The 16,225-nt window shown below is 33.2% G+C and overlaps 1 protein-coding gene across 1 annotated transcript in view; it reads right to left on the reverse strand.

Moving 5' to 3' along the window:
- fcgbp (Fc gamma binding protein) overlaps positions 1 to 14,403 on the reverse strand; it is a 63,985-nt gene extending 49,582 nt beyond the window's left edge. Inside the window, exons 1-2 of the mRNA XM_021466524.3 lie at positions 14,312 to 14,403; positions 635 to 941 (exon numbers count right to left, since the gene is read on the reverse strand). Of these exons, the coding sequence (XP_021322199.1) occupies positions 635 to 683 (49 nt within the window). The 5' untranslated portion in view covers positions 684 to 941; positions 14,312 to 14,403. The remainder of the gene's footprint in view (positions 1 to 634; positions 942 to 14,311) is intronic.
- Positions 14,404 to 16,225: the final 1,822 nt, after the last annotated feature.

The raw sequence follows: 16,225 nt of genomic DNA on the forward strand, positions 1-16,225 counted from the left end.
AGTTCATCAGTATGTTCTCTAAATAAACATTTAAAGGGTGCAACTAATGACACACACACACACACACACACACACACACACACACACACACACACGCACGCACGCACGCACGCACGCACGCACGCACGCACACACGCACGCACGCACGCACACACGTACGCACACACGCACAAAATATTAGCAAACTTTGTATAATGATTTGAATAATTCTTCTAAAAAAAAGTGGTGCTTTGTTCATTATTTTGGTTTTGTCTTCCAATGAAACGTCTAAAGGTTCCAATTGATTCAAATGATGTCAATAGTTTAGGTAAAAAAAATCAACTTGATTAAAACACATTTTCACATGATATCAAAAGAAAACAACACTTAACTTCTTCGCTTTGAACATATATGTTAACTTAAAGTTTTTTTTTATATTCTTATATTAGAAAACAAACATTTTGAGAATAACATTTATCTTTTTGGAGTGCTGGCAACATTTAATACAACATTATACCACATTCTGCTGTGATTCTTAACTTTTTAAAGGTGAAATGTGGAAGCAAGAGTCAATTAAAACTTTAAGAACTGCAGAAACTCTTTAAATGCATATTGGTTAATTAAAATAGTAATTCAAAAAGATAAAGAGCCTTACCCCAAAACAGAAATATCACAACACAAACTGGTAAAAGATTTGCTCCCATGATTAGCTGTAAAGTTGGCTGTTGATGAAGCAGCGGTAAGATTCAACATATATTTATTTTAACATGCCACATGAAAATATGTTTTAATGCTGTTTACCTTCATGGGAATCAAGAAATATAAAGCCTTTCATCTTCTGCAGTCTTTTAAATACCTATTATCTCAATCTCAAAACCAATCAGAGAACTGCCAAGTTTAGATCCTGGAACATGGGACATGACCTATTTGAAGATAAGAGGATCCTTTTTCTCCCTTAAGACCTGAAAGAAAAGTTCAATAACAGAGATGTAATGTCCTTCAAAAAATGCAAACTTAACAAATTAATAATACAATCTATATCTGCGCACAACAATTTATGCAAATAATACATTATGACTTTTCCAAAAACAGTGAATTCACTGCTGTGAAGGTAAATGATGAAAATGATATACAAATAATATACAGCTATGAAAAAATATTAGGAGTCAATTAATTTTGAAATAATTTGTCATTAAGAATTTCTTTCTTTGCATAAGATGTGCCATGTTTTCAAACAGATTTCTAATCATTTAAAGGGCACACATTTTACCACTTATACAAGACGTAAGATAAGTCTTTGGTGTCTCCAGAAAGCGTCTGTAAAGTTTCAGCTCAAAATACACATCAGATAATGTATTATAGCCTCCAGAATTTGTCCATTTTGGTGTCTGAATACAGTGTAGCTTAGCCTGTGGCTTTAAATGCAAATGAACTGCTTCTCCCCACCCACCGTTCCCACATGTGTGTCTGCTTTTGCTGTGTTATGTCAGATAAACCGCAGTCAGTGACAGAGACAGCTCATTAGTCAAAACTACCAAGTAAGTTTATTTCATGTATGTGGTGGAGTTTATTCAAGCCTTTCTGAAATGATGAGTCCCAATCAAATGCCATTTGCAGTACACACACACAGACACACACACATACATTTACGCGTTTACTGACACCATGTGGCCTTAGTAATTCTAGCGTTTAAGAATTAATCACAATTTTACTGTATTCATTACAAACATGCTCTGTTTTTAAAAACATTTTAAACATTTAAAACGTATAAAAATCATTGGAACAGATTTTTAATCACAGTTTCTTTGCAAAAAATGTTCTGTGGACATGTTTTTACACGTTATCATAGAAACATGGTGCCTGTCAATCAGTTAGGTGGGTGGGGGAAAACTGCACTTATGTCACATTGCGGTGGGCCTAAAAATCACTGGGATTTGGGCCCTATTTTAACATCAAGAACTTAAAAAAAAAGAGACTTGTTGGGTTTACATCCCTCCATTATGACTGGAGACACTATACCTACACACAGTTGTGTCCAAACAGGTTACAAAACATGATTTTCATCATAGGTGCCCTTTAAGACAACACAATGTCAATGTTTTGACATCAGAAGAATTCTAAAATTAAATATTAATGGAATAAACCCTAATCTTGAGATTTAATTTCAAATGTTTTAATTTCAGAAATCATTTTGATCCATTTTCATTTACCTGGAAAAATAAATAAATTATTTTGATTTGAAAGTTGGAAAGGTTAAAAGCTTCATTTATACCTAATTAAGATCTTTATATAAACACAAACATTATATATACAGTTGAAGACAAAAATATCAGGCCTTCTGTTCTTTTTTAAAACTAGTTCCCAAATGATTTTTAATGGAGTAAGGAATTTTTCAATTGTATTTCCTACAATTTTTTTTCTAAAGTCTTTTTTTTTTATTTTTGCTAGAATAAAAGCAGTTTTTTAAATATTTTAAATAAAAATATTTTAAGGTTCAAATTATTAGTCCCCTTAAGCTTTTATATTTTGATTGTCTACAGATCAATCCATCGTTATACAATGACTTGCCTAATTAACCTAGTTAAACTTTTAAACTGCACTTTAAGCTGAATATTAGTACCTTGAAAAATATTTTGTCAAATAATTTGTACTGTCATCATGGCAAAGATAAAAGAAATTACTTATCAGAGATGAGTTATTAAAACTATTATGTTTAGAAATGTGTTTAAAGAAAATCTTTTTTCCGTTAAACAGAAATGGGGGAATAATATACAGGGGGCTAATAATTTAGGAGAGCTAATAATTCTGAACTGAACTTTAAATAGCTGAAAGGCAATTTCTAATCATTTTTTTTTTCTAAAAAAATCTTGTGACAGACTTTATTACACAACATCTGGGAAAAGACAATCCCCTTGGGAGTTGGCCAGCATAAAGGCGTCAAAGCTTACAAATCCCATTATCAGAGCACACAAGCGCATACATCAATATTGTAACCATGAAACTTCCTGTTGGGTTTGATCTTGTGTTAACAGATATTCCCAAAGATACACAATAACCACACCTCACAATGAAGACAGACATAGGAAGAGGAAATAAACATTACCACATTCTGGTTTCTGTTCATCTACAGTACAATGCACTCCCATGAGTCCCAATGAATAATGCAATGAACATCACTGTACATCTCACCCCCATTTACACCCAGATTTATCAAGCACGTGAATGTACTGTGTAGTCAATGATGCATTATTCCGAAGCCTAGAGAGTAGCAGCACCTACTAAACCTATTCAGAAGTACAGATTTAATGATAAAATATGCTTTGAAACTTTTATCTGCTCATGTTACAGCATGTAAAGCTTTTTTTTTCTTTCATGCAAAAGGTTATGAGATTCATAACTGTGCTTTAAGTGCATGGCCTTTCGCTTCTTTTCTATACTTGCTCTCTAAGCTACAAAACCGCATAGAGTTCTAATGCAAAAAGAAATGAATGATATTCTTTACATTTATCAATTTCAGAAATTATCGTTTAGCCAAAATAATACCTAATGACATACTTTTTTTTTTTATAATAATTTTTTCGGGGTTTTCACCTTTATTTTTGAAAGGACAGTAGAGAGAATTGACAGGAAAGCCTGGGGAGCAGAGAGAGGGGAAGGATAGGCATAGGACCGCGAGGCAGAATCGAACCTGGGTCGCTGCGAGCACCGGAGTGCATGTGTCGACGAACTAACCACTAAACCACTGGCGCCGACACCTAATGACACACTTAAAGGCCTATTCAAAGATTATTAAAATGATTATAACTACGGCTGCACAATAAATCGTTTCAGCATCGATATCACAATGTGTGCATTCGCAATAGTCTCATGGCAGCATCTGCAATGTGGAGTTAGGATTATTATTGTTGATCAGCAATGACGAATGTTCAGTGTTTACATTTGACATTACATTTGATTATTCAATAATAGGGGCAGGACAAAATGGCGATATGCAGGAGGTGGCACTTCTCGTAATGGCGGATCGAACATATATCAGTGTTGCAAGTCTAAAAAAATATATGTGCTGTTAATAAAAGAAATAAATTTTATAATTTTTTGATGCAGTTCCCTCTTCATTTACAAATATCATGATAGATTGTGGACGATTTTCTTGTGATATACCTCTGACATCATGATCTATCATTATCAGGGGAAAATATCATGATAATACTGTACACTGTAAAAAAAAATCCGTAATTTAAAAAAAATGAATGAATGAATGAATGAATGAAGTGCTGCAATATATAACTTCAAATAAAAGTTCTCATGTGTACGCTAAGATGTTAATAACTGTAACCCCGGGGAGTGACACTAACAACAGAAGTTTGGATCCACATGCAGGTTTATTCAAAGTCAGGCAAGCGATGGTCAACACAGGTGTAAACGGGTATATGTAGGCAGTCTAGAATCGTAATCGAATAACAGGCAAGAGGTCAAAAAGGCAGGCGGCAGGCAGAGAGAGCAAGAATACAAGGCTTGGTCGAAATACAGGAAAACTAGACAGGAGTAACGCGTTGTAATGTCATCTATACAGCTAACAAGACTCTGCTAAGTGAATGAGTGAGTGTGTAGCTTAAATAGTGTGTGCAATCAGTTTCTGACAATGCTCAGGTGGTGCGAGGAATCAGTCTAGATGAGGAAGCATGTGTGAGTGTGACCGGAGTGCATGTATGAAAATGTGGTCCAGAAGTGGCGGATTTGTAGTCTATGGTTATTGAGAGTGAAATCCAGCGATCTTATGAAAGACGGTCGCTGGTAATCGTGACAATAACATTCAAAAACATGCATTTATTCAATTATTTTTTTATGCAAGGCTTTGCTGTGGACTGTCAGAAGAAGAGAAAATAATACGGGGCCATTTGGCAATAAATGTGTATATGGTTGCCAAAAAAAAAATAAAAAATCTAATTTCAAAAATAAAATAATCAAAATCCTGCTTTTAGGAGCTCAAGCATTGCAAGTGACAGGTAAACAGTAAAACAGTACACAGTTAACAGTTATAACACTGAATCTTGGTGCGATGTTATACAAATATAAGTATTGCTATAATACGAGTTGCACCATAATGGAAAAATCTGACATTGCAATATTTTATTTTGCTGGGTTTTATATTGTGATATGAATACAATTTCAGCATTAACTTTGATTGGAATAATTTTGTAAAGTGAATAAAATAAACTGCAAGAATAAATAAATAAGATAGAGCAAACATAAAAGTGAAATAAGTATTCAGATATTTAGGTACAGTAGTACGATACGATATACACTATGAAAAAAATCCGTTATTTGAAGTTTTTTTTTCCGGCACCCCAGCTGCCAAAAAACCCTAAAAAAAATTACAGATTTTTTTCAAATCGCAATATAAATCACACCAAAATAAAATATTGCGATGTCACATTTTTCCAATATGGTGCAGCCCTAATCATAACAATTCTTATGTTTGTATTTGCACCAATTTTCAGTGTTGTTACTGTTTATTGTGTACTGTTTTACTGTCACCTGTCAATGCTTGAGCTCTTAAAAGCAGGATTTTGATTATTTTATTATATTTTATTTATGGTTTAAGTTTTTGAAATTAGATTTTTTTTTTTTTTGCAACAATATACACATTTATTGCCACATGGTCCCATATTGTTTTCTTATTATCTGACGGTCTACAGCAAAGCCTTGAATAAAAATAATCGAACAAATGCATGTTTTTGAATGTTATTTACGTCTTAGCATAAACATGAGAATAATGTGTACATTGAAAATAAAAACTTTTATTTAAAGGTGCAGAATGTAAAATTGCTTCAGTTAAAAAAAAACAAATTGTTTAGTTTTCAACAACTGATATTTCGGTCAAAAAATTTTATTTAGAGGCAGCACTGCATTTATTCATTTATTCGTTAATTTTCCTTCGGCTTAGTCCCTTTATTCATCAGGGGTCGTATTCAACAGCGGAATGAACCACCAACTTATCCAGCGTATGTTTTACACAGCGGATGCCCTTCTAGGTGCAACTCAGTACTGGGAAACACCCATACACTCCAACATTCACACACATACACTACGCCCAATTTATTTTATTTAATTCACCTATACTGCATGCCTTTGGACTGTGGGGAAAACTGGAGCACCTGGAGAAAACCCACACAAACACGGGGAGAACATGCAAACTCCACACAGAAATGCCAACTGGCCCAGCTGGGATTCGAACTAGCGACCTTCTTCCTGTGAGGCAACCACCATCGTGCCGCCCCCACTGCAATTATCTAATAGATTATTTTAATATGTCATTAAATGATTATTGTCTAACTATATCTGAAAATATGTTGTTTTTTCCCCAAAATATACTTGCTTGATATTTTAGTAAAAGTTTTCTATAAATCATGGTAAAAATATTTGATTCATTCACAAAAAAATGCTTGTTTAAATGACTTATTTTAATCTTATTTTTTATGATAAATTCACTTAAATTTGCAAAAACTAAAACAGCAGGGAAAATAAATATTGACACGTCATCTTTTTTTCTCAGAAAACATATTTCTAAAGGGGCTGTTAACTTGAAATTTTACCCGGATGTTGGTCAGAACCAAAGAAATCTATACAGTATATGCAATGTAATGTAATGTAATGTAATGTGTATTTATATAGCGCATTTATTGTGTATGGCCATACACCCAAAGCGCTTCACAATCATGAGGGGGGGGGTCTCTCCACACCACCACCAGTGTGCAGCATCCACTTGGATGATGCGACGGCTGCCACAGGACAACGGCGCCAGTGCGCTCACCACACACCAGCTATTGGTGGAGTGGAGAGACAGTGATAGAGCCAATTCAGTGGACGGGGATGATTGGGAGGCCATGATCGTATGGGCCGATAGAGGGACTTTGGCCAGGACACCGGGGTTACACTCCTACTCTTTCACGAGAAGTGCCATGGGATTTTTAATGACCACAGAGAGTCAGGACCTCGGTTTAACGTCTCATCCGAAAGACGGAAAACAAAGAAAACAAATCTAATTAGTTTATAAATTAAGTTATACATAATTAGTTTATAAATTAAGTTATACATAATAAAATAAAATGACGGATGAAAAAAAGCATTGAACACATGAAGAAAGGGAGCTGTAGAAAGACATGGAAAGCCCAGACAGAAACTGAAATCTTTCTGTAGTTTTTTAGCAACCCTCTGCCCTTCGCCATTGTAAATTAATATCCAACATTTACATTATGCTGGATGATGAAGATGAAACCAGGGTGGACATTTGAGCAATTACAATGATCTAAAACACAGCCCAGAAACTCTAAAATGCAATCATTAAAAAAGCCTTTTATATAAAGTATTACATTTTAGTAATCAGTACTTTCTCCTTGTGTCATTCCATTGTTATTACACATAACTCATTTTTTTATGTTTTTTTTTTTTTTTTCCGTCAAATCTGGTTTATTTCCATGTCAACAGCTACTTTAGAAATATAATTCCCAGGGAAAAAACATGACTTGTTCAATAATTATTTTTCTTATTGTGAGGTAACTTAATTCCTTTTGTTTTGTAACGTTGTCCCAACACAAATCGATTGTGTGGAATCTTTTTTTAAATAAAGGGTTTTACACAATTCATTAATGTTGTCAACACAAATTTTTAAAGTTAACTTAAAACATATAAGTGGATTGAACATAAAGCAATTAAAGCTCTCCCAAAAAACTAAAGAAGTGTGTTGTTTAAGCTCATTTTACATTAGTAGTTTGAACAAGCAGCAAAATCATTGTGAGTGTATTTTAATGCATTTACAAAATATATGTTCAGATGCACTTTTAGACTTTGACCTATCTGTCACATATATAATTCCTCAATATAGACAAAAAGTGCAAAAATCTCCAATTTCTGTGTGCAAACTGATAGGTGAGCTTACCATTTCCCCTACATGCCTTCAGGGAAAACATATTCCACTGACCTTTCCAAACACACAACTGACAAACAACAGCAACTTTTGGGTTTGCCACAGTATGATGTCACTGGAAGGATCAGTGGGCGAGTGGGGAAAGTTTGTTCTTGTTTACAGTGCTAATTAACAATGTAGGAGGTGTGAAAGCATCAGTGAAAGATGAGAATCAGAAGTACGGATATACAGTAAGAGGTTAAGATCGCAAGTCTAACATTGATTTATGTCCCATGAGAAAGAGAAAAAAGGTCAAAACCCGATCAGCACATCAAAAAAATTGGTATAGCATGTGCATTAAACCACATAGGGTTCTATATATAGATAAAATTAGGCCAAAAAGATTAAATACACTAAATTAAAACCAGCAAATGAGTTTAAAATAGTTTCACACATTTCCTACCTTAGAAAAAAAAGACAAATCAAAATACAAAGTACAACACTGCCATCTAGAGGTGATTAGTCCAACTCCATTTAGCCCCTTTTGACCACTCTGCGCATAATGAAAAGATGCCAAGATGAAATTGCTAGTCTAAATACTTATCGGTCAATAACGGCTGTGCATTAAGAATGCATTGCACAACGCTGCCAGGCCTCATATGTGAATACGAATAGCCCAAAGTCTCAGCTTACCGGCATTTACTTGGCAATAGTGCCATCAATATCATCTTATAACCCATCCTATAGGGCTTTCCTTTGACATGGTTTCATTTGGCCATACGCCATTGTATAAGTAGCTCAATATGGTGCAATTAATGCATCAAACTTGCTGTGGTTTGCATGAATATGAATGCGCACAGAAAAAAATAGGCTTGTCACTCAATGCAGAGTGGATTGATCTGCTGCGGAGGCTAGAAAGAAGACTGATGATATCGTGTTCATCTTTTTATCTGCATTAAGATAATGCATGACTTCACCAGCATTAATCCGAAACACAGAACTGCCCATTTAGCCATCACTTCATGATAAATGGCCGTATTTGACTGCATGACCTGAAAAAATGATTTGAAAGGTGCGATTGCAGATATAGCATAGGGGGAAATCAATAAATGTAACATAAAATGCACTGTGAAAAATGTAATGAATAAAATTAAGACAACAAATGTTTATGTTGCTTTATTTTATTTTAATAGGTCAATCAGGTTTTAACATTTTTTTAAAGTTGAACAAAGTTAAACTTAATATTCTTAGTCAGGTTGATTGATGCAATTTGATGACTAGAAAAGTTAACTTGATTCGACTTTAAAATTTAACACAGCAAGGTTTTTTACAGTGTGTAGAAGTTTAAATATGTATGCATTTCCCTTTAATGAAAAAATAGTAGTGATAATAAACTTTTCAAAGGGAAGAGATAGTTTTTTTTTTCTTGAAGAAGAAGAAAACATTTTTAGATTGCAGAGGATTTGGCTTAAGGGTATTAAATAATGTTTTAAATAACGTTGAGCTTCTTGCTCACATTACTTTCGCTCCAACAGACGTCATTGTACATGGTGGGCCATTTATAGGGATACACCTTAATAAACTTATTCGAAATTTCTTAAGAAAAACAATAGTGTGCTTGGTTTTAACGTAACTTTATTTTTATAAAGCTACTTATATATTCTTATATAGTTATTTAAAAGCTCCCCTCACATAAACTAATGTGCCACAAACAGGATGTTAATATCACCAAGCATTCCCATTTTATTAAGGTGTACCCATATAAATGGCCCACCCAGTAATGTGAAGAGCCACTCTATATGTGGCTTTTTGACTCTTAAAAGTGTTGACAGATGTTGACTTGCATTTTGTTAATCAGCAATGATTGGAGTTTCAGTAAATTAACAGCAACTTTCATTTTGGGGGTGTACTATGCCTTTAAATACAGGTTCATTGGCAGAAAAGACAAACTAAGCATGTATGTTTTGTGCAGAATTAGACACAAAAATTAAATAAATAAAAAAATAAAATAAAAAATAGTAAAATAAATAAACAATTTTTAAAAATTAAATAAATAAAATGTTACAATAAAAAAATGCTACAATAATCCAGACACATTTAAAAAAAAAAAAAGGTCTTCCTTCCACACTTGATGATGCTCTCCATCATAAATATAAAAAATGCATAAATGTAAATATGTGATCTTTTTAGATTTCAGTATAAGAACTTAATGTTTTTGTCCTACAGAAATTTACTTTTAGTATTTTCCAACATTTCAGTTCAGACAAGAACAATTAAAACTGCTTATGCGGGTAGAGAGCATTTTAAAACAGGAAAAAAAGAGTGGATGTCACAGCCTCAGAGACACATTAAACACTCAAATGACACAACATTTCAATAAATGTTTCATGGCAATATTAATAAAAGTAACAAAATAAGATATTTTGCATTTAAAAAAGCAAAAGATCTTCTTTTATGTGCCACAGAAGAAAGCAAGACTTGCAGGTTTGGGGGAAAAATCTGTTGGTTTACTACAGAAGTTGTCATACAGGTTTGGTTTGAGACAACATACGATCATGTAAATAATGTTCATTCAATGAACTAGGATTTTAAACTCTAGATATGCACTTTTTTATTTTAGTACACATATTTTAAGGTAAAGAAAAAAAAATCAAAAACAGCTCTTCAGCAGCTGCTATAATCTAAAAGCACAAGTGTTTCTAAAGTAAGAAGTTCAACCCTTTAGATTTACCTCCCACTTTGCAGTTCCCTCGGAGGCCACAGGTTGCAGCAAAGCACTTGCTAAGAAAGCTTGTGCAAACCGAGAATATAAAGCTATTGACTAAAATGTGTTGGTCAAAATAGCAAGTAATATATTAAAAAAGCCAGTGAACGAAGTGACGTTTATGCTAATCATTTGTAAATATATTTGAAAATGCGGCAACACCAAAAGGTCCAACAGTATCAAATTTAATCACATATAAAAAACTCACAGTAATGTTTCGAGCACAGCGGCTTTTTGTCAGACAAACTGCTCCATAATGTGTCACTCTGGTGTATATGCTCTCAGATTGCATCATCTCATTCTATAAATTGATGACAAATATAGTACAAACCACCAAAAACATCAATAATGATAATGAATTATAACAGATCAGACAAAAAATAGAGAAAAAAAAGATAGATACTCTGGAAAAAATGCTGAATTCCATACAACCAATTTATGGAATTACATAGTCACAATAACATTTCCAAAAGAATTATAAATACACAACCTATTTATCAGTATAAATAGATATTTATAAATAAAATAAAATACCTTAAAACTAAATAAAATAAATATAATTAACAAAATAATAATAAATAAAAAAATAAATTAATTAATTAATTAAATTCAATAAAATAAATATTTTAAATAAAATATTAAAACGATAAATAAACAAATAAATAAACAAATAAATAAATTGATACATAAAATTGATTAAAAAAATAAAATATATAAAATAAAATAAATTATTAAATAAATTATTAAAATTAAATAATAAATAAAAGTAAACAGAATAATTAAAATAAATAAATAATTTAAATAAATAATTAAATTTAAATATATAATTAATAAAATAAATAAATAAAATGAAACAAAAAACTAAATAAATATATAAATAAATAAATATAATAAATATAATAAATAAAAAATTAAATAAAACAAAATAAATAAAATACATTGAATAATTAATATAAATAGAAAAATTAAATAAATAATTAAATTAAAATAAATAATACATTAAAATAAATAATGAATTAAAAATAAAACAAATAATTAACTGAATAAATAAATAAACAAATAATTAACTGAATAAATAAATAAACAAATAAACAGAATAAAATAAATTATTAAATAAATAAATAAATAAATAAATAAATAAATAAATAAATAAATAAATAAATAAATAAATAAATAAATAAATAAATAATAGAATAATTAAAATAAAACAAAACAAAACGAAACAAAACAAAACAAAAAACAAAACAAAGACTGCATCTCACAGTGAGGAAAGATGACACTTACAGTGCTTACACTGTAAATTATTATAATTGCAAACATACCCTCCCTCTAACTATAATTACCACAAGTCTTTTCTAGCCGTTTACCATGGTTAGCTCAGGTGATATGATGTGTCATAATTCACATAATACTGTACTCAACACCAAATCTTACATGTCAAAAAAAAAAAAGATTTCATATCTCAACGTCAAAAAATATATATACAAACATCAACTTTTAGAAAATCCATATGCTGACACATTTCACAGTCCTAGCAAATTATGAATTTCTCATCCAACTGCTTCTCAGACCACTGTCACGCCTCAGGCTGTTGTTCATACTTTCGCCTCCAACCATGAACTAATTGTTTAATGAGCTGCTTTAATATCTGAATGTCAATGCGTCTACCTGCGCAGATCACCTGAGGCTCAGTCGAGGCATCATGGAAAAAAATGTGACCTGTTTTTCAACTCTGTTTTTGGCAAACGCATTGACCCTGCAGACCTTTGTGTACTCGAACATACAGCACTTTTGCGCTGAACCTGCTTGTTATGATGCAACTCGAAACAAGCTGCCCCCATTCTTGACTCGCCGTCCCCTCCCTTCACCTCCAGCGCACATACACAAACAAACAAGCAAACAATAGAGAGGGCTTCTGTTTGTGGCGATGCAAACACATATCCCAAAAACACCCCTCTGCCCTCTCCGATGCTTATGTAGTCTTTGAGCGATAGAGTGTGAAGAGTTTTCACTAAAGACGCCGCTTCCAGATGCCGATCGCTCTTGAAACTACTTGTACTCCATTATCAGCCCATCAAAGATACAAAGTGTGGGTCGTACAAAGACTAGCACGTTCGCACAGAAGGGCCGCTGTCTGTTATCATGAGACATTTTCTTCCTTTTAGTCTGTTTTTGAGGTCATGCTGTAGTGTGCTCCTAGTAGATTTGCTAAACGTACTGTTTTTCTCTTTGAGAAGAACAGATCATGACTCATCCTGCACCTAACAGATCTGTGGCCAATCAAAATGCTCAATTCCTTGTCTCTAATACCTCCTGTATCTAAATGGCATTAAAAAGGAGATAGTTATTGTACAACTGAAAATGCATTTCAATAATATGCTAAAATTGAACGCATTTTTTTTTTCAAATATTTCCCAAGTGATGTTTAACAGAGCAAGAAAAATGTAAAATGTTTTTATTTGTTTTAATGTTGTTATTATTATTATTATTATTATTATTATTATTATTATTATTATTACTTGTCCTCTCCCTGATTTCCCATCCTCCCCTTTCCTCGACACCTTTGTCATAAATGGTATTACTTTTATTTTTTGTTATCATTATTATTATTACTGTTCTGACTTGTCCTGTTATCTTTTCATTATCATTATTACAAGTATTTATACCATTATCATTAGTAAGGTTGCAGTTGTTGTAGTTGTAACGGTAGTAGTTGTAGTAGTAGTGGAAGTAGTAGTAGTTGAAGTAGTAGTCATTGTAATAGTATTGATTGTTATTGAGTAATTGTTACGGAGATTATAGAAGTTGTAGTTCATGTAGTATTAGATGTCATTGGTATAGTTGTAGCAGAAGTAGTAATGGTGTGGTTGTTACAGTAGTAGTAGTAGTAGTCGTTGTTGGTGTAGTAATATCAGTAGTAGATGTTGTTGATGTAGATGTAGTAGAAGTGGTTGTATTAGTAGTAGTAGTAGAAGTAGTAGTCGCAGTAGACGTTGTTGTATTAGTTGTAGCAAACACTATAGTAGTGTCAGTAGTGGTAGTCGTTGTAGTAGTATCAGTATTAGTAGACACTTTAGTAGTAGTAGTCGTGGTTGTGGCTGTAGTAGAAGCAGTAGTAGTTGTTATATAAGTAACTTTCTGTAGTAGTAGTTGGTGTAGCACTTGTGATTTATTATTATTGTTGTCAGTTATTACTGTTGTCCTTTCTCTCTTTTTACTCTCATATTTACTATCATACATTAATAAGCATTGTTGTTACTCCCTACCTCTGACTGGTTTCTTTCTATATGTTTTATCTATATCTGTGACACTTGCTTCATTTATTGACTGTTATTGTTTCTAATGTATGTACTCTGACCTGTCCACCAAGTTACCTTTACATGCATACACACACTCACACGCACACACTCACGCACATACCAGTACCTGACTATATTGTTGATGTTTTTGTTTTGTTTTTGTTTTGTTGCTTTGTATTTGTTATCTGTTGATGTTTTCTTGTATTTGTATGATTTTTGCATATTCTAATAAAAAAAAAAAGTAAAATGTTTTTTTTGATTGATTGATTGGAATGAAAACATTTGAAAAGCAACCTAAACAGACAGCAGCCAGCCGTCTGCAACTCTCACATGGTCACCTACTGAAGCTAAGCAGGTTAGTACCTGGATGGAAGACCACATGGGACAGCCAGGTTGCTGCTGGAAGTGGTGTTAGGTAAGCAGGGGGCGTTTAGTGTTGGTCCTAATGCCCCAGTATATTGAAAGGGGCTGTACACTACTTAGGCCCCATTTACAGTAGTACGTTTTAGTTTTAAAAAGGTGTTTTAGAATGAAAACGATCTGCGTCCACACTAGCGTTTCACCCAGCGTTTCTGAACAGCTCTCCGTCTACACCACACCAGTGAAAATGCACATCACGTGACCACACACACACTCTCTAGCACGCGCTGGAGCATAGATGAGAGCTGTGCTCGTTGGATTGTTCATCAATGATCTACCGGTGGATCCAATCTCACTATATTTGTTAAATGTGATATTTAATTCATCTTGTCTCTACCTAACGACACATTCCCCGACTTTGGTCTTTTGAGTTTATTGCTTGTTTTTAGGTAACATGTTTTGGCTGAGCGCAAAGATCAACTAATAATTAATGTAACCACGTACACTCTGTATATTGACTGATTGCTTGCCTTTATTTCCTATAATGTATAAACTTACATTATACTTTTATAATGGCCACTATTGATTATTAAACCTGATATTCAGCAAAAGAGAGGGAATGTTTCGAAACTTCAGTGAGAATGAAAGGAGGAAGTAATGTTATAGGCTCCATTATGTTATAAATACGCATACGGTTAAGATGAAGCTCATATAAATAAGTAGCTTGATGCCTCAACGTTTCTGCTGTCTGTTAAGTTGTTATTTTCAGAATGAAAATAGCAGTTTCTTTAATCATGTTTTCATTTAATGTTAATAAAGTGACACAATGTAGCCAGGGTGATGTGAATGATGTTATAAAGTACACTGTACTCCCTTTAAAGATTTACCCAACACGTCATCGTGAGTTTGTTTTCCATATAAAACTTGTGAAGTCTGAACTTACAAGAAGAAGATGCCGGACTGAACTGTGTTAGGCTATTTAATATTAAGTAAAAAGCTCTAATCAGATGGTGAACGTCTGCAGCCTCGCCTTCGTTTTCAGATGTTTCCGTTTTCCCCTATCCATACTGTGACGGAGCAGCAGCGTTTTAGAATGAAAACGGCCTCTCCAGCGTTTCCGGCGCAAGAAAACTCCAGCGTAGTGTGGACATATGGCGTAACCGTAGCAAAACTTATCGTTTAAAACATATTAGTGTAATCAGGGTCTCAATGAGAACCTTTTTTCATACGAAATAGCCACTAAACACAAAATTTACATTTTTTACGTTTTCTTGTGAGATCAGACTGCATTTATCACATATGTGCTATGTCAAGGTAAAACGCTATGGCAAAGGAGGCGAGCTTGAGTATTACCCCCTCTTTGGTAACTAAAGAAATGCATATAAGCAAAAATACCTAATCTAATTAGTTTACAAATTAAGTTATGTGTAATGAAATGACGTAGGGAAAAAGTATTGAACACTTGAAGAAAGGAGGTGTAGAAAAACATGGACAGCCCAGACAGCAGATGAAATCTTTCAGCAGTTCTTCAGCAACACTCTGCCCTTCGTTATTGTAAATTAATATTAGCTGCTTCAGTTTAACATCTACATTTGCAGGATGATGAAGATGAAACCAGTGTGTACATTTTAACAAGACAACGATCCGAAGCACAGCCAAAGACACTCTCAAATGCTTTCAGAAAAAGAAAACCAAGCTGTAGAATGGCCCAGCCAATCACCTGACTTAAAATCCATAGAAAATACAAAATAAAGATAAGATTTGATAGAGGAGACCCACAAAACCATCAAGATTTTTTCAACGCTGTTGAAGTCTGTGAAAAACTCGCACCTGAGCAATTCATGAGACTTCATTCTCCATATGAGAGTCGTCTTTAAGCTGCCATCACCAAAAAGCCTTTTATATTAAGCATTAAAC

This window comes from Danio rerio, chromosome 15 (assembly GCF_049306965.1).
Source record: "Danio rerio strain Tuebingen ecotype United States chromosome 15, GRCz12tu, whole genome shotgun sequence".
Taxonomy (NCBI): domain Eukaryota; kingdom Metazoa; phylum Chordata; class Actinopteri; order Cypriniformes; family Danionidae; genus Danio; species Danio rerio.